At 38.3% G+C, this 19,436-nt stretch overlaps 1 protein-coding gene across 1 annotated transcript in view; it reads left to right on the top strand.

Annotated features, from left to right (window-relative positions):
* KIAA2026 (KIAA2026 ortholog) overlaps positions 1 to 19,436 on the top strand; it is a 103,298-nt gene that overhangs the window by 11,980 nt on the left and 71,882 nt on the right. Inside the window, exon 2 of the mRNA XM_036331098.1 lies at positions 14,514 to 14,714. Within this exon, the coding sequence (XP_036186991.1) occupies positions 14,514 to 14,714 (201 nt within the window). The remainder of the gene's footprint in view (positions 1 to 14,513; positions 14,715 to 19,436) is intronic.

Here is a 19,436-nt window from a genome sequence, read left to right as displayed (position 1 = left end):
CTCACTTTCTGATTTGGTGCTACCTTATTGGTAAGCCTTTTCTGAGCACACTATTAAAGTAATATCCTTCTCCCTAGACATTATCTATCTTTTTAAACTTCCTTTGTTTTCCTTCATTTATTGCATTCTAACTTATAGTATGATTTAATTACACATATCTCTTTCTCCTTTCTCACTAGAATGTAAAATCTATGAGGGCTGGGGCTTTTTCTGGTTGGTTTGTTGTTTGACTTCTTTAAATGTTGACTTGAAGTTAAGCAGTAAGTGAACAGTTTTACATTCTATATGTTCTAAGGTCATTTTCAAAGGTTTGGAGGTTCATGTCTCTCAAAGGATGTTTCCCAGATTGCCAGCATTAGAATGGTGTTCAAAAGCACATTCCTTGGCCCCAGAATAACATATTTAAATCTGTTAATTCAGAATCTTAGAGCAGGGATTAGGAATCTACATTTTTAATAAACTCCTGAATGATTTTTTTTTAAAGTCTTTATTGTTGAGAGGATTACAGGTGTCCCCCTCTTCCCCCTCCCCCCAATTATCCCCCTTCACCTGGCTTACGTCCCGCTCCAGACCTTCACCTCCCTATTGTCTGTGGCCATAGGTAATGCATATATGCATGTAAGATCTTTGGTTAATCTCTTTCCACCCCCTCCTTCCCTCCTTCCTTCTGAGATTTGTCAGCCTGTTCCATGTTTCCATGCCTCTGATTCTATTTTATTCACTGGTTTGTTTTGTTCATTAGATTTCTTGTTCATTTATTTTGACTTATAGATTCAACTAGAGGCCTACTGCAGGAAGATTCCTGCAAGAATAGGGCTTCCTGTGGCCTGAGTGAAGCGGAGAAGGGAGCGAAACCACTGAGGCGGGCTTCCCTCCCGCCTCTGCCACCCTGCTGGCTTCCCTCCCATCCTAGTTGTCTTCAATCTTTGCTCCCCGCCTGCATATGCAAATTAACCACCATCTTTGTTGGGTTAATTTGCATACTCACCTGATTGGCTGGTGGGTGTAGCGGAGTGACACCAATTTGCATGTTTCTCTTTTATTAGTGTAGATTGTCGATAGATATGTAGTCATTTTATTGTTTGTTTTTCTTTCTCTTCTTCTTCTTAAAGAATACCCTTCAACATTTAATGTAATACTGGTTTGGTAGTGATGAACTCCTTTAGCTTTTTCTTGTCTGTGAAGCTCTTTATCTGACCTTCAATTCTAAATGATAGCTTTGTTGTAAATCCTTGCTATTCATCATTTTGAATATTTCTTGCCACTCCCTTCTAGCTTGCAATGTTTCTGTTGAGAATTCAGCTAACAGTCATATGGGTGCTCCCTTGTAGGTAACTAATTGCTCTTCTCTTGCTGCTTTTACGATTTTCTCTTTGTCTTTAAGCCTTAGCATTTTAATTGTGATGTGTCTTGTGGGGCCTCTTTGGGTTCCTCTAGTTTGGGATTCTCTGTGCTTCATGGACTTTCAAGTCTATTTCTTTCACCAGGTAGGGGAAGTTTTCTGTCATTATTTCTTCAAATAGGTTTTCAGTATCTTGCTCTCTCTTCTCCTTCTGGCATCCCCTTGATGTGAATGTTGATATGCTTGAAGTTGTCCAAGAGGCTCCTTATACTATCTTCATATTCTTTTATTCTTTTTCCTTTTTGCTCTTCTGGTTGGGTGTTTTTTGCTTCCTCATATTCCAAATCGTTGATTTGATTCTCGGAATCCTCTACTCTACTGTTGAATCCCTGTAAATTATTCTTTATTTCAGTTAGTGTGTATTTAATTTCTGACTTGACCTTTTTCATGTCTTTGAAATTCTCACTGAGATCCTTGAAAGACACACTAAGTTCCTTGAAGTTCTCATGAAGATCCTTGCGTAACCTTATAACCATAGTTTTGAACTCTGTATCCAGTAGTTTGCTTGGTTCCATTTCTTTCATTTGTGACATATTTCTTTGTCTCTGTCTTTTGTCTGTTTTCCTGTGTTTGTTTCTATGTATTAAGTAGCGCTGCCATGTCTCCTGGAATTGGCAGGGTGACCTGTGTAGTAGGTGTCCTGTAGGGCCCAGTGGCTCAGCCTCCCCAGTCACCTAAGCTGGGCACTCTAGGTATGCCCCTGTGTAGGCTGTGTACACAGTCTTGTAGTTGAGCCTTGATTGCTGTTAGTGTCACTGGGAGGAATTGACCTCCAGGCCAATTGGCTTTCAGGACCAGCTGCTACTACAGTGGAAGAGCTGCTATGCAGCCCCCCCCCCCGCCCCACCCCCCACCCCCCACCCCCCATGGAGCAGGACTTGCTTCAGTGCAGCTTTGGTGCTCTCTGAGTCTGCCTCTTGAATGTGTCACTTGTGGATGTGTAGAGTTATAATATGGTATGGTATGAAGCTGTTCACTGGATGCACGGTTCTGGGGGCCTCCTGGAAGGTGCAAAGTCAGCCACTGCCTGGGACCACCTGGCGGGAGCTACAGAGAGGTCTGCAGATAGCTGCTACTTGTATTGGGCTTGTGAAGTGCCCAGGCAAGGCCCAGCTGTGAAGCAAGGCAGGCTGACGCTAGTGCCAGGTCTTGGGCCTTTTTTTTTTTTTTTTTTAAATATATTCTATTGATTTTTTACAGAGAGGAAGGGAGAGAGATAGAGAGTTAGAAACATTGATGAGAGAGAAACATCGATCAGCTGCCTCCTGCGCATCTCCCACTGGGGATGTGCCCGCAACCCAGGTACATGCCCTTGACCGGAATTGAACCTGGGACCCCTCAGTCCGCAAGCCGACTGCTGGGAGCCGGTCCATGCTTGCTGTTTCAAGGGACCTGGCATATATGGCATACTGTTCTTAATATGTTTGCTCACCTTCTTGGCACTATGTGTTTTAACCAAGGTCTCTGAGAAAGGTTGTTTCCCCAGGTAGGGATTTTCCCCTGAAGTTAGGGAGGGAATAAAACCTCTTAACTAAATGCCAGGTGGGTAATTAATCACTTTAACTACGAACAATCATGCTTAAGCTACATAATCTTACTCCCTGGAATCGAGATAAGAAACGCCCTAACCTTTGAAATAGAGATTGATAGGATTGGAATCAACTGGTATAAATACAGATGTAACAAGACAGAACCTACACAGAACTAGAGACAGAAGAACTTCGCTGGAGAGAACATGGCAAAAGATCCTGGACTGAACCTGACTACAGAAATGGGCAAGAGAACCTGACTAGAACCTGGTGACTGAACCTGGCTGGAGAACCTAGCAAGAGAACTTGGACACAGAACCTGGCTGGAGATCTGAAGCAGAACCGCTCTGGAGATCCAGACCAGAACTTGGCTGGAGATCCTGGCTGGAGATCCTGGCTAGGCTGCTGATCAACTGAACGCTGCCTCCATGTCATTCCTTCTTTGCCGACTCCGTCCACACCTTTGGGGACCCCTGGACCCGCTGGGGCAGGACTCGGCAGCCGACGCTCTATCTACTGAGCCAAACCGGTTTTGGCCAGGTCTTGGGCCTTTTATTGGTAGGTTTGGAGCATGCTGACACCAGCTGCTGCATGTTTGAGAGATTTTAGCAAAGTCTGTAGCCTGAACCAGGACAAGCCATTCATATGTAAAAGCTGGTGCAAACAGCTTGGGTGGGGCTGCAAATTAGTTGGGTTGGGGTCTCAGGGAATCACCAGGGTGGAATGAACAGTGTGAGCCAGGCTGATGGAAAGTCAGACATGGCTGCCAGTCAGTTCTGTGACCAGGGAGGTCCCAGCACAGGAACAGTGACTCCTGTGAGCACCCCCTGTGGAAGAAAGTGGCCTCCAAGTTCCTACCCCACTGCCAGACAATCCAGTTCCTTCCCGTATGTCCTTGGGTCCCCCAAAGCTGCCTGGCACTGGAGATCAGAGGGATTGACTCCAAATAAGTTCGTGCTCTGGCCCTTTAAGAGAAACTCCTGGGTTTTCAGGAGCTTCCTAGTCCCGTAGCCACAATCTTCACTGGTTTTACAGCTCAAAGTTACAGGGACTTCTCTTCCCAGCTCTGGAACCCTGGGCTGAGGGTCTGGTTTGGGGCTGAGACCCCTAGCTCCTCACAGGAGGCCTTGGAGATATCCCTCCTGATTAAAAAAACACCACACATGGGTGTCGGACCAGCCCATTCCAAGCCTCCACACCTTCTACCAGTCTTAGTGTGCTTTCTTCTTCTCTAGTTATAGGACTTCCATTCAGCCAACTTTCAGATGGTTCTGAATTTTGATGGTTGTCCTGTATTTTAATTGTAATTTTGATGTGGGTGTGGGAAACAATGAGTACCGGCATTTACTTATGCAGCCATCTTACTGCTCTCCTGAATTGATTTTTATGCACAATAAGGTTTGAGGACTGATGTTTCAGGATATAGTTACATTGTTTCATGTTTGATTTTCACCTCACAATTTAGAATTTTCCTTACATTCAAGTATTTTTATTTTGCACTGCTTTTACACTTGTCAACCCTTAGTAGCATTGTATTTTGGGTTAGAGTTGGAATGAAGGGAAGACAGGAGAAAAGAGAAGCAGACTCATATGCTCATGTCTACATGGAATACACCTTGAAGAAGTAACTGGTAAAAAATGAAAGTGTTGTGGGGAGAGGAGAGTAAGGAGACATGATACCAGGTGTTTGAATTATTCCTCTGAAAAAGAATGGAGCCCTGGCTGGTGTGGCTCTATTGGTTGAGCATTGCCCTCTACACTGAAAGGTTGTCAGATCAAGGCACATGCCCAAGTTGCAGGTTCAGTCCCTAGTTGGGGTGTATGGGAGGCAACCGATCGATGTTTCTCTCTCACATTGATGTTTCTCTCTCATATTGATGTTTCTCCCTCCTTCCTCTCTCTCTCTCTGAAATCAATAAAAAAAAAAAGAATGGTGGGCCCTAACTGGTTTGGCTCAGTGGATAGAGTGTTGGCCTGCGGACTGAAGGGTCCCAGGTTTGATTCTGGTCAAGGGCATGTACCTTGGTTGCGGGCACATCCCCAGTGGGGGGTGTGCAGGAGGCAGCTAATTGATTTTTCTCTCTCATCGATGTTTCTAGCTCTCTATCCCTCTCCCTTCCTCTCTGTAAAAAATCAATAAAATATATTTTTAAAAAAAGAAAAAATAATGGTGGGACATTGAAAGTCATGAATTTGTCATAGAATATTACACAAAGCAAACTATTTTTAGATTAGTTTTACATTGTTTTAAAACTTTTAATCAGAGAATTTCTAACACATAAAAAAGCAAAACGGGCCTGGCTAATGTAGTTCAGTGGTTGAGCATCAACCTATGAACCAGGGGGTCGCCTTTCAATATCTGGTCAGGGCACATGCCAGGGCACATACGGGGTTGTGGGCTCCATCCCCCGTGGGGGCGTTCGGAGGCAGCTGATAGATGATTCTCATTATTGATGTTTCTTTCTCTCTTTCACTCTCCCTTTCCTTTCTGAGATCTAGACAAATATATTAAGGGAAAGGGGAATAAGCAAAATAGAAGGTTCGAACCCTCGTGCATGTTACCCAGTCCCAAACAATATTTATTTATGGCTGGTTCTGCCTCATCCATGTCTTCTATATACCTAACTTCTATATCTTTTGAACAGATCATTGACAGCAGATTATTCTATAAATGCTTCAGATTGTAACTCAGAGATGAGGACTCTTGTTTAAAATGTAACTATAATGCCGAATCAAACAAAAAAGAATTCTTAATAGCAAGTATAGATTTCCCTTTCTTTCCTTTCTCCTTCTCTCTCTTTATCCATACCCCTGTCCCCTTCTTTCTTGCAGTGATTTTGTTGGAAGAAACAAGGTTGTTTGTCTAGTCTCCCACAGTCTTGGATTTTGTTGATAGCATTTCATGTTTTGTCCTTTGTATTTCATATAAATTTGTGGTTGGTTCTAGCAGTTTGGTCGAAATCAAAAGCCTGAAGTTAAGTACCTTAGGTCCTATTCCCATCCGCTTGTACCTATTTAAACTTGTTTGTATGATCTTACATTACTTATCAGCTACTTGTGTTTCTCATTTGATTTTGGGGAGCAATGAAAAGAGATCCAAGGTTAGCTCTCAGAGCATTGCTCTGAATTATGTCAGGTAAAGTATTATATTAATTGACCTAATAGCCTTTTGATGGGTATTTTAATTTGTGATTCTCTTTTATAGTTCTGCATGAGTTCCAAGCCTTTATAAAGTTTAGAGCTTTTAACTGGAGCTCTAAACAGCCTTCCCCCACCCCCCACAGTATTCAAAAGTATGTGTGTGAAAGAGAGAGAGTGAGAGAGAGAGGGAATATGAATTTGTTTTTGTAGGAAGAGGGTGCAAAACTTTATTAGGTCAGTAGAGAGACATAGATCCCAAAAAAGGTTAAGAACCATATGTTTAAACCACAGAATTAACTAGTATCCAGTAAGTTATAATGATGTTTGGTTAAAGTGGAGAAAACTCCAATTAACTAAATGAAGAAAAAATTAGGCCTTTAACAGCCATAACAACAGAGAATCTAAATAGTACCTCTTGTATTATGCAAATGTTTATACTATTAGGTTTTTAAAGAGACTTTTTTAACTCTGACCTTTAAGTAATGGTTTTGTTCTGCATTAAGTTAGAGGAAGAATGTCTTGGAAATAGCTTTCTTGGTATTTAGTACATTGAAAGTCTTAATATGTGACTTACTATACTGAAGATGTCATACCTTTGAGAGTAAAGTGAGTTTAATTCTGGTTTTGCCAGTGACATTGTGTTGAATTAGACATGAGCTTTCTCCAGAATTCCATTTTCAGTCATTGGCCTTTAATTTTATCAAATTCAGAACAATTTTAAAACATCTTGAGTGCCTTCTCTATCTACTTAGAAGTCTCTTTCTATGTCTAGTGAAATTCTAATATTACTTAAGGCTCAGCTCAGATGACATCTCCTTTATGAAACCTGATGTAGAATTAATTGCTTTTTTCCTTGTAATCCATGAGTCTTTGTTTTGCATATGTTTATAGCTTTTTAGAAAAAATTATGTTAGGAATATATCTGTCTCCCTCTCTGTACTGTGTCTCTATTAGGGCAGAGGATATGTCTTCTCCACTACTGTATCTCCAGGGTCTTGGGCATACATAATAGTTGTTTGGTAATTCTTGAATTAATGAAATAAATGAGCATATGAAAAAAGATCAAATGATATATTTAATTAGATCAAGTAAAAATTCCTCTTCTTTAAAAAACTCAGCAGAGTTGTCATCTCCACAGGAAAACTTTGCACATCTCTTTCTCCCTCTTCTTTTCAGCATGGGTTCCATATATTCCTCTGTTCTTACAGAACCCACCTTTGGCGGTCATATTATTTATACTGAAGTTTTTGAATACCTTGATATTGGAGTTAACTGTTTGCATATCTATTTGCCTCACTAAATTTTAAGATTGAATTTGCATTTTTGTATCTCTTCAAGTGCAGAGAAGCTTAATAGGTATTGAATTGAATCATATCCTCCCTTCAGGGGTGAATATAGTATTTATATTAAATATGTATGATTAATGTAGTAAGACAGGTATAGTTCATTTTATTCAACATCTATATATATAAAAGCCTAAACGACCATCCGATCGGTAGCTATGGTGCACATTGACCACCAGGGGACAGATGCTCAATGCACAGGCATGGAAACATGGAACAGACTGATGAATCTCAGAGGGAAGGGGGGAGGGTGGGAAGAGATTAACCGAAGATCTTATATGCATACCAGAGGCCTGGTGCCAGGCCGAGGGAACCCACCGGTGCAGGAATCCATGCACCAGGCCTGTAGTGTATTTATAATGCTTATTATTTGATAGGTACTATGGTGCCGGGAGCCGGTCCATGCTTGCTGTTTCAAGGGACCTGGCATATATGGCATACTGTTCTTAATATGTTTGCTCACCTTCTTGGCACTATGTGTTTTAACTGAGGTCTCTGAGAAAGGTTGTTTCCCCAAGTAGGGATTTTCCCCTGAAGTTAGGGAGGGAATAAAACCTCTTAACTAAATGCCAGGTGGGTAATTAATCACTTTAACTACGAACAATCATGCTTAAGCTACATAATCTTTACTCCCTGGAATGGAGATAAGAAACGCCCTAACCTTTGAAATAGAGATTGATAGGATTGGAATCAACTGGTATAAATACAGATGTAAGAAGACAGAACGAGGAGAGACAGAACCTACACAGAACGTTCTCTAGAGACAGAAGAACTTCGCTGGAGAGAACATGGCAAAAGTTCCTGGACAGAAACTGGCCTCAGAACCTAGAGACAGAACTTAGCGAGAGAACATGGCAAAAGATCCTGGACTGAACCTGACTACAGAAATTGGCAAGAGAACCTGACTAGAACCTGGTAACTGAACCTGGCTGGAGAACCTGGACAGAACCTGGCTGGAGAACCTAGCGAGGGAACTTGGCTACAGAACCTGGCTGGAGAACCTGGAGAACCTGGCTGGAGAACCTAGCAAGACAACATGGATACAGAACCTGGCTGGAGATCCTAAGCAGAACCTCTCTGGAGATCCAGACCAGAACTTGGTTGGAGATCCTGGCTGGAGATCCTGGCTAGGCTGCTGATCAACTGAAGACTGTCTCCGTGTCCTTCCTTCTTCGCTGACTCCGTCCACACCTTTGGGGACCCCTGGACCTGCTGGGGTTGGACCCCGGCACTATGGAGGGATTCAAAGGTGAATATGGAAAGATAGGAGTTGATAAACTAAGTTGATATACAGGTCATTCCAGGCAACAAGAATAGCATGTTCAAAATACAAAGGCAAAAAAGCCACTGTACATAGTTAAGGAATACCAATAGTTTAATTTGGCTAGAGTATCCTATATAATAAAAGGCTAATATGCAAATTGTTCCTTCGACCGGGAGTTCAACTGGGAATTTGACCAGGGGGTGGGGCCGGCCGGCCAACCTCTCTCGGCCCCTCCCTCTGGCCGGCTTGGCCCAAACAACCCTAATCGGGTCGGGCGGCCAGACCCCACCCGTTCATGAATTTGTGCACCAGGCCGCTAGTAGTTATATATAGAAAAGTAGTGACAAAGTGTGACTGGGAAGGCCAAATTATGGAGCTAGATCATACAGGGCCCAATATGCTGTGCTGATAGTTTGATAGTCCATTTTAGTGAGTTACTATATTAAAAGTTTTTAAGCTAGAAAGTTAAAAGGGACACATATCTGAGATGAATTAGAGGAGAAAACTAATGTCAATTTAACCTTTTCCATCCCTTAATTTTCAGCTTCTCTCAATTTTAATTTGCACTTGACTTTGTTTCTCTTGGGTAATGGATTTAATGAAGGATTATATCAAAATATATCTGGAAAATTATTGTTTTACATTAAGCAGAATTCTAAAGTAATGCTGGAAAGAAGAGAAAGACAATACTTTCTTTTGCCAGATATTTAGATAATATGCTAGATTTAAATATATGCATAACTTAGGTTGGACTTAGTTGTTTTGTTTTTCTAATTGAATAATTTCTGTCTTCTTCCAGTTCTCAGGAAAAATATGTTATATACAGAACTTTACCCATTTAAGTTTTTGTCTACCAAGTTATTTTCAACAACTTTGTTTGCCAATAACTAAAACAATGGAATATGACAAACATAATTAAGAAATTGCAAACACATATTGACATCAGTTGCTTAATGCTTAATTTAACAGCTTGGTTTTTATAGACCCAAGTTTGTTACAGAAATATAATTACCAGAACATAGCCTTAAAATTAATAGCATAACGTCCTAAATAAAAGTTTCTAGAAATGACTAAATATAATGGTAGTTTGTGGTGATCCACAGACTACTGAATAAGGATGAAAACCACAGATACTCCAGTTTATCTAAGTCTTTGTTACTGTGCAATTGCCAATACATTAGTAATTTCTTCTACTTATTAATTCCATTATAGGGAATTTGTTAAAATTTAATTCAAAAGTTCTTAGTTATACTCAAGTGTTACTTATTTTTTAAAAAAATATGTTTTTATTGACTTGAGACAGAGAGAGAGAGAGAGAGGAAGAAAGGGAGAGGGAGAGAGAAACATCAATGAGAGAGAAACTTCAATTGGCTGTCTCCTGCACATCCCCTACTGGGGATGGAGTCCAAAACCCAGAGGTGCATGGGACAACACTCAACCAACTGAACCACACCAGCCAGGGTGCAAGTCTTATTTTTAAAACACTTTCATGGCAAGACTGCGTTAAGTTATAGAATAACAGACCTATTTTTTTATTAGCAGTTTAAATCTTTTTTCTAATAGTTAACATTCATTCATTCCTTTCCATATACTAAATACTAAGCAATCTACATGCTCTTTGAAGAAGATTTGGAAAATAATAGAAAACGGTCAAATATGTTATATAATAAAAGGGTAATATGCAAATTGTCCCCTCAACTGGGAGTTTGACCAGATGGGCCCCCGCGCCCTCCCCCCATTGGGGTGGGCTTGCCGGACCCTATCCGTGCACAAATTAGTGCACCGGACCTCTAGTTTAAAATAACCAGACAGAAGTAATCATCAGTTGTTAGCTTTTTTTTTTGGTTAATCCTCACCCGAGGATATTTTTCTGTTGGTTTTCAGAGAGAGTAGAAGGAGGGGGAGAGACAGAGGGAGAGAAACATTGATGTGAGAGGGACATGTCAATTGGTTGCCTCCTTGCGCTCCCACATGGGGGAGCTCTGCTCAGCCACAAGCCAGGCTGATGGCTGCCAGTACAGCAGTGGTGATGGGAGCCTCTCCTGCCTCCTCAGCAGCACTAAGGATGTCCGACTGCAGCTTAGGCCTGCTCCTTGCTGGCAAGTGGACATCCCCTGAGGGCTGCCAGGCTGCCAGAGTGATGTCTGACTGCCAGCTGGGGCCCACTTCCCCAGGGAGCGGGCCTAAGCCATCAGGTGGACATCCTCCGAGGGGTCCCGGACTGTAAGAGGGCATAGGCCGGGCTGAGGGACCCCCCCAAGTGCACAAATTTTTGTGCACTGGGCCTCTCGTATTTGTAATACAAATTATTAAAATTATTATGCATATAAAATACAACTATTGTGAAAATCTAAATGGTATAATTGAAGTGTAACTGTATTATACATGGACTTTTTTTTAGCAATATAGGGCTTAGTGTTTATTTTAGTAATTGTTTATTAATTGAAAAAATATGTATATCTAGTGGCAAAAATTAAATAGTTCAAGAGGTAATGCAATAAAAATGTCTCCCCTTCTCACCAGCCCCTTGGTCTCCTACTATCAAGAGACTATTGTGGTTACTATTTTCTTTTATTCAATTGGGTATCTAATAGCCATCTCACATTTTAAACGTATTCAAAACTGAACTTTTGTTGTGCTGGGGTCCAACCCCAGCAGTCCAGGGGTCCCCAAAGGTGTGGACAGAGTCGGCGAAGAAGGAAGGACACAGAGACAGCGTTCAGTTGATCAGCAGCCTAGCCAGGATCTCTAACCAAGTTCTGGTCAGGATCTCCAGCGAAGTTCTGGTTAGGATCTCCAGTCAGGTTCTGTGTCCATGTTCTCTTGCTAGGTTCTCCAGGTTCTGTAGCCATGTTCCCTCGCTAGGTTCTCCAGCCAGGTTCAGTCACCAGGTTCTAGTCAGGTTCTCTTGCCATGTTCTATCCAGGTTCTGTCCAGGATCTTTTGCCATGTTCTCTTGCTAGGTTCTGTCTCTAGGTTCTGTGTCCTGTTGTCTTGTTACATCTGTATTTATACCAGTTGATTGCAATCCATCAACCTCTATTCCAAAGGTTAGGGCGTTTCTTATCTCCATTCCAGGGAGTAAAGATTATGTAGCTTAAGCGTGATTGTTCGTAGTTAAAGTGATTAACTACCCACCTGGCACTTAGTTAAGGGGTTTTATTCCCTCCCTAACTTCAGGGGAAAATCCCTACTTGGGGAAACAACCTTTCTCGGAGAGGTGACCTTGGTTAAAACACATAGCGCCAAGAAGGTGAGCAAACATATTAAGAACAGTATGCCATATACGCCAGGTCCCTTGAAACATATGCTGTGCAGATGTTTCTTCCCTGCAGCGACTGTGTCAAGCAGTAAGGATGGACCGGCTCCTGGCATTGTTGTTTTGTTTTCCTTTACTAAGCCTATTCTTACCTTCTGAGTAAATGACCCCACTGTCTACCAAGTTGCTCTAGGCAGAAAAACTAGCTGAGACCTTTTCACTTCCCATATTAAGCATATGAACCAGTTCAGAGTTTTCTTCCTCTAAACTGTATTTTAAATCTTGTCTATTTTTTCCATCATCACTGAAGTACGGAATCATTTTCTCTTGCCTGGAATACTGCTGTAGTTTCCTGTCTTGTTTTCCTGCTTCTGCTTTTTTCTCCTATAGTCTGTTTTTTAACCAGCGGCCAGAGTGAACTTTGAAATATGTACATTAAGAGAAATCAGCACTCTGCTTAAAGCACTTCAGTGGCATTTATGAGCATAGAAAGGAGTTTGGCTTGCTGTTCTTTTACATACCTACCAAGCCATTTCTCAACTGAGGGCCTTTATACTTGTTCTTTCTTTTATCTAGAACACTATCTCCAAAGGTTTTTTGTTTGTTCATTCATTTGTTTTTGTTATGGTGGCTCCTCCTCCTATCACTACCTCAGAGAAATTATTCTTGGCTACCTCACAGAATTTATAATATCTAATTTTTAATTAGAACTTATGTACGTATTTGCTTGCTTACTTTTTATATATTTTTTTACTAGCATGTAAGCTTAATGAGGACAGGAATCATTATTTACCATTTTTATAGTACATTAAATTTCTATTGTATTTGGATCTTTTTCTTTTCTTTTTGTTTCCCACCCCCCGCTTATAAAACTTATAAAAATAAGTTTTTATTTTTGATAAATAATAAAGGATATTAATTTCTTTTTGGTCTTTGTTCTGAGAATATATTGTTAAAAAAGTAATTTATTAATTTCATCTTATAAGACTGAAGTTAAAGGATACAATTGAATTTCTGACTTTTTTACACAACAAATTTCCCATGTGACATACTATTTCCCTCAACTCAACTTATCTCCAGTGTTCTACATACACTGTGACCTCTGAGAAGTTACTGTGTTTCAGTTAATATTGTTTATTCATGTTCTCTTCTATTAGTATTGATGAGGAAGTGATTAAAATTACAGATGTAGTTAGTTCCCCAGTAAAAATTCTATACTAAAATGAACCCAAGTATATTAATTCAGCATACAGATGTAATGTTATTGTACATAAAAGAATCATAACCTTAAAAGTATGGATAGTTTAGCCTAAATTCTTCAGAATTACTCGAAAGCTAGTTTAAAAGTTCATTCCCTACCTAAAGCTGAATTAGTTAAAATATTATCTTCTTATAACAGAGAAAACACATAATAGTGCCATAGTTCAGTAGAACCTTGCAGCTATACCATTTGTGGGACCTAGGTGGCCTAAAAGTAAGATTGTTAAGTTTTTCTAACTTAGAGTAACAAAACACTGTAAATATAGTCCAAGATGGACAGGAGTTTAATTGTATTACATTCCATAAAGGCTTATGTTTTGGTGAACTTTTAGCCTGTTTTATATTGAAGCCTATAGGAAAGCAGGGAAATATGACTACAGGATCAACTTTGAATGTATATAAATTCTTCTCTAGGATATTGAATGCTTACTTTGAGTAGTGACTTGATTTTGCCATTGTAGAAACAACAGCATATACAAAACCTTCAGAGGCTCTGGCATTGTATACAAAGGTAGAAGAGCAGATTTTTTTCCCTCTGATGCTTTTTACAGTTACACATATAGATACAAATTCAGAAATATTTTTAGTCTAGACTTAAAACTTCGTTTAATGTAATGTTTCTTTTTCCAGTGTGAATGGTTTTAATCAGTTATTTAAAATTCATTAAGGGAATTTATGGACAATTAAGCAAATTGCTGAGAAACTTTTACACATCAATATCTTTAAAAATTAGGTCAGTATCTTAGTGTATTAATAAAATATTATAGACCAGGGAAACATTTGTGGTGAGATTGAAGAGGAATTGTTATATTCTTATAGTTTAGTCAGAAGATTTCCAAATTTATAATTAGATTGTAATACAACTTAAAATTATATATTTTAATGATTCATTTTTTAATAATTTCCTCAAAGTATTTATATATCATAAATTTTCTCTCCTAGAGTCTTTTTCTGTTGTACATTTTTCCACACCAATGATAGGTAGAATGAAATATATGAAGAGATATAAAGATAAGGTACATTTTAAGTTTGCTCACAGTAAACTTTCTTTAAAGAGGTAGTGCTTTAATAACTAATTTTAATACTTCAGTTATGTGTATTTTTTTTAACAAAGGGAAGGAGCTATCAGTGATTTCATGAGCTGAGTAAGGAAAATTTAAAATTATATAGGGAGGATAAAATGATCTGGAGCATAGTTAAGTTTGCTAAATACTTTTTATGTAGCTAGCAAAAGGAATTCTTAAGATGCTGGTTAAGGGGGCTTATTGCTTACTCAGGAGTTTTGACCTTGTGAATTGACTTATTCTTCTCCAAGGCACTTGAGAGAAAAGACAACGATAGCAGTTACATCTAGAGGCTATTATGGATTGGAGGATGAGAAGGGAACTGCATGTACTTCAACAAGGCGTCGGTCAACACCGCGAAGTTTGGCGGGCTTGACAAGTGGAGTTTTTGAATCTATAATGGTTCAAGTTTTGAGACAGGAAGAACAGCTGAGAGCAAAAGAAGAAAAAAGGTAAATGTTAAAAAAAATTAAATTCATGTTGTTCAAATTTCCAGGAACTACTTTCGAAGAGTAGTTGTGTAACTTCTGTGTGCCCATATCAAATTTCTGGGCTCATTTTAATAGTATTCCAAAATGCATTGCCACCAAAGTATGAATTTATAGTGAAATATCATAATGACATTTGTTTTAAAAGACAATTTTAGTTTTAGACCAAATTATTTTGAAGCAATACAAAAATAATTTTTTTTAAAGGTATTTTTATTGATTTCAGAGAAAGGAGAGGGAGAGAGAGAGATAGAAATATCTATGATGAGAGAGACTCATTGATTGGCTGCTTCCTGTGTGCCCCACACTGGGGATGGAGCCCACAACCCAGGCATATGCCCAGACTGGGAATCGGAACAGTGACCTCCTGGTTCATAGGTGTCCGACGCTCAACCATTGAGCCATGCCAGCGGGCCAAATAAAGTTTTTATAAAAGATTTCAGAATGCTTTTTACATTTCTAGATTTTATTTCAAATTAATTATTAATTTTAAATTAGGGGAATTTCATGTAGATTTGTATAGCTTAGAATAGACTCATAGACCTTTAAAATTAGGAGAAACTCCAGGGATGATGTAGTTCAAAATGACACACAGATTTCACCTCTGCCGTTCCTCCATTGGTATTAATTTCCTTGATAACTGTGATTATTCTGGGCTCATCAGGAAAGAATGTTGTGCTCAATCAGTGTTATCTTCTAGGATCTGGGAGCATAGACCGATGGCATTTATAAACGTTTTACTTATAATAAAAGAGAGTAGGGCCCAAACAGGTAAGTGAGTATTCAAAAAGACTGGTGACTTTTATACTAAATCAAGTCTCGAACTCTGTTAGGAGTGATTGCTGATATAATAGGGAACTGCTAATTCTACTCAAAGGCAATTGATAATATTTTTAAAAAATATTTTTATTGATTTCAGAGAGGGTGGGAGAGAGAGGGGGAGATAGAAACATCAATGATGAGAGAGAATCATTGATCGGCTGCCTCCTGCATGCCTCCTACGGGCAATCGAGCCCACAACCTGGGCATGTGCCCTGACCAGGGATCGAACCGTGATCTCCTGGTTCATAGGTCAGTGCTCAACCACTGAGCCATGCCAGCCGGGCCAATTTATAATATGTTGTTACTCCTCTCATAGTAATAAATGTAGCTTGCTTTGATATTTGTAGGATTAACACTTAACCTTGAAGCTTTCTACCACCATACTTTTATATTAGTGATTAATTTTGAACCCAATAGTGTGAGTAGATTGGAATGGCAAGAAATTAAAGAAAAGCAAGACTTGTAGGGAGGAGACTATAGTATTTTAGACCTTCACTACTGATGTCCAGAAATAGGGAGAGGTCAGATTGTTCTAGGAACAGTCAACAGGGCTTAGTACCTTTCTTGACATAGGGGGACCAAGGAAGAAACAAAGATGAATCAAGACATAATTGCAATAAAGACATTAGCAATAAGATTTTAAAAAGAGTGATTAACACATATTGAGAATGACTATTTGGCAGGTTTAGCCCTAAGAGCCTTACATATTCAACATTTATTCTGAGGCACGAAGAGATTAAGTAATTTATCCAAAGTCAGGCAATGCTTGAGCTATGGACAACATACAACCATAGGCAATTTGGCTCTAGAGCTTATGCTCTTAAGCAGTATGCTATCCTTGTAACTTGTAAAGTAGTGGAACCAGCAAAGAACAAAGAAGAGCTTGAATCTATGGTGTGGGGAAAGATCAGCAATCTTCAATTGTTTTAATAAGTTTGAAGTGTTGGAAACATTTAAGCATTCAAGTAGGAATGATTAGTAGGAAACTAGAAATATGACTGAATCTTTTTCTTTTCTTCAGTTTTATATATATATTTGTGTGTGTCATTGGTGAATAAGACCTGGGGGGAAATCCCTCTTTAAGTGTCTTAGTAACTATGATAATTTAATGGAATAATATGAATTAAGCTCTCTCTTTGGGTATAGTGTTTACTTTTTCTTTTAATTATATGTATTTTATGCGTGGAGTAAGAAATAAAATAAAATTATAATAAAGGCCCATATACTCACTTCCCAGCAGTTTTTAAAGAAATTAAGCATAGGTATAATCAAGCTCTCCAATATTTTTTCTGTGTTGCCAGAATAAACCATTATCCTGATTCCCATGAATTTTATTATTGAATTTTAACTATTCTTTTATATACTTTGTCAGATATATATATGCATTGCAAATATTTTCTCCCAGTCTGTGGCCTGCCTTTTCATTTTCAGTGTTTTTTTGAGGAAGAGAAAATATTAACTTTGAGTCCAGTTTTTTAAAAATTTTGTGCTTTTGATGACCTAAGAAATCTTAGCTTACCCAAGATTATGAAGATTTTCTTTTTCTCCCCAGAAATTTCAAGTTTTATTTTTTATGGTTAGGCCTATGAACCATTTGAAATTAATTTTTGTGGGTGATTTGAGGTAAGGTTAAAAGTTTATTTTTCTTCCAGATAAACAGTTGTTCCAGTATCATTTGTTGAAAAAAACTATTCTTTCATCACTGTATTACTTTTTCATCTTTGTTGAAAATCAGTTGAACATAAATACTTGTGAATCTTTCTAGACTTTCTGTTCTTTCCATTTATCTATTAGTCAGTACTAATGACTTGATTACTATGTTTTATATAGTAAGCCTTGAAATTTAGTAAATGAGTCTTCCAACTTTGTGTTTTATTTTCTGATTTTTTTTTTTCAAAATTGTTAGACTATACTAGGTTCTTGCTTTTCTGTGTGATTTTAGAATCATATTGTTAATTCTTACATAAAAACAAAAGCCTAAGGGAATATTGATTGAGATTGGATGTTATCGATCAGTTTCTGGATAATTGTTTAATTTTAATTTCTCTTAGAAGTATTTTGTAGTTTTCAGTGTTGTACACATTTTCCACATTTTTTTTTTCATTTTTTCCACATACTTGGTTAACTTTATCCCTACATATTTCATATTTTTGATGTAATTGTAAATTACTTTTAAATTTCAATTTATAATTTTTGTTGCCAATATATAGAAATACAAATGAGTTTAGTATAGTGAAAATCAAAATACTTTTTGTCTATTTCTCCTTTGACTTTGAAAGATTTTACTTCATGTAATTTGAAAACTCTGGTATTGGATACATACATAGTTATGATTCTTATATTTTTTTGATGGATTGGCTTTTTTCTTATGAGTGTCCCTTTTTAATCCCTGATAATATTTCTCACATTTTAAAATATTTGATGTTATCTCCACTATTGGCTTATTAGGTATACATCATTGTTTGAAAATTATTTTTAGTGGCTTCTCTAGGGTTTATAAAATGTGCCTAACTTACACAGTTAAGTTCGAATGTTATGTACCATTTCACAGTATACTACTTTTTACCTCTTCCCATCCTTTATGCTATTGTTGTCATACATTTTACTTCTACATGTGTTATAAGCCCCAATACATTGTTATTGTGTATGCTTTAAATAGTTAATCTTTTGAAGAAATTTAAGAAAAAAGTATTTTATATTTATCCATACATTTAGCCTTCCCATGATACTCTCTGGTGTCATTTTTCTACTGCCTAAAGAATTTCCTTTCACATTTCTTATAAGTCTCTTAGTGATGAATTCTGAGCTTTTATTTTGTGTTGACAGGTTTTCTGTGGGGGGAGAAGGGTATATTTTTGGTTGTATTTTTTTCCTATCAGCACGTTAAGCATGGCATGTTTTATTTACCATACTAGTTTTTAAAAATATATTTTTATTGATTTCAAAGAGGAATAGAGAGGGGGAGAGAGAGATAGAAACATCAATGATGAGAGAGAATCATTGATAGGCTGCCTCCTGCACGCCCCACATTGGGGATGGAGCCTGCAACCCAGGCATGTGCCCTGAACTGGAATTGAACCATGATCTCCTGGTTCATAGGTTGACATTCAACCACTGAGCCTTGCCAGTCGGGCTACCATACATAGTTTTCGAAGGGAAGCCTGTTCTCTTATCTTGTTCCTCTATACATAATGTATTTTATTTCTCTGATTGATTTTAAGATTTTATCTTTATTACTAGTTTTCAGCAGTTTAATTGTAAATGTGCCTTTGAGTTTATGTGTGCATGTATTGATTATCTTGATTAGTGTAATTGGTACTCAGGAGAGAGTTACAAAGAAGAGACTGTATTGAGATGATACCTTCTTTTGAAGGGCACTGCTCAAGGCAACCTCACAGAGAGGGAGCCATCGAAATAAATACTCCTCTGATGAGGTTGCCTATTGATGGATGATACAGATAAACTATACAGTGATGGGTAGAGCATAAATCTGAATGCAAACAAGATACTTGGTATAAATATCTTCAAATTAATTACATCTAAAATTAACTATGAAAACATGATTTTTTTTCTTCTAAAATTTAGTCTGTAATGCTCACTATCTTGGAGAGTGGCACCATTGATTTTCTTTTATAATATGCAAGTTAGGAACTTGGGATTCACACATGACACTTTCTTTTCCTTCATATAGAAATCGAAGTCATCCCCAAATCTTGACAATTTTATTTTCTAAGTCTCTCTTGAATCTGCCCACTTCCCTCTATCTTCTCTGCCTCAATCCAGAACCTTCATCTCTCCCTTAGACTGCTATTTTTTTCTCTTAATTGATTTAAGTGGTTCTGCTTACCTCTTTCCAGTCTATTT

Source organism: Myotis myotis, unplaced genomic scaffold, assembly GCF_014108235.1.
Source record: "Myotis myotis isolate mMyoMyo1 unplaced genomic scaffold, mMyoMyo1.p scaffold_m19_p_12, whole genome shotgun sequence".
Lineage (NCBI taxonomy): Eukaryota > Metazoa > Chordata > Mammalia > Chiroptera > Vespertilionidae > Myotis > Myotis myotis.
This window is presented reverse-complemented; position numbering and strand designations above follow the sequence as displayed.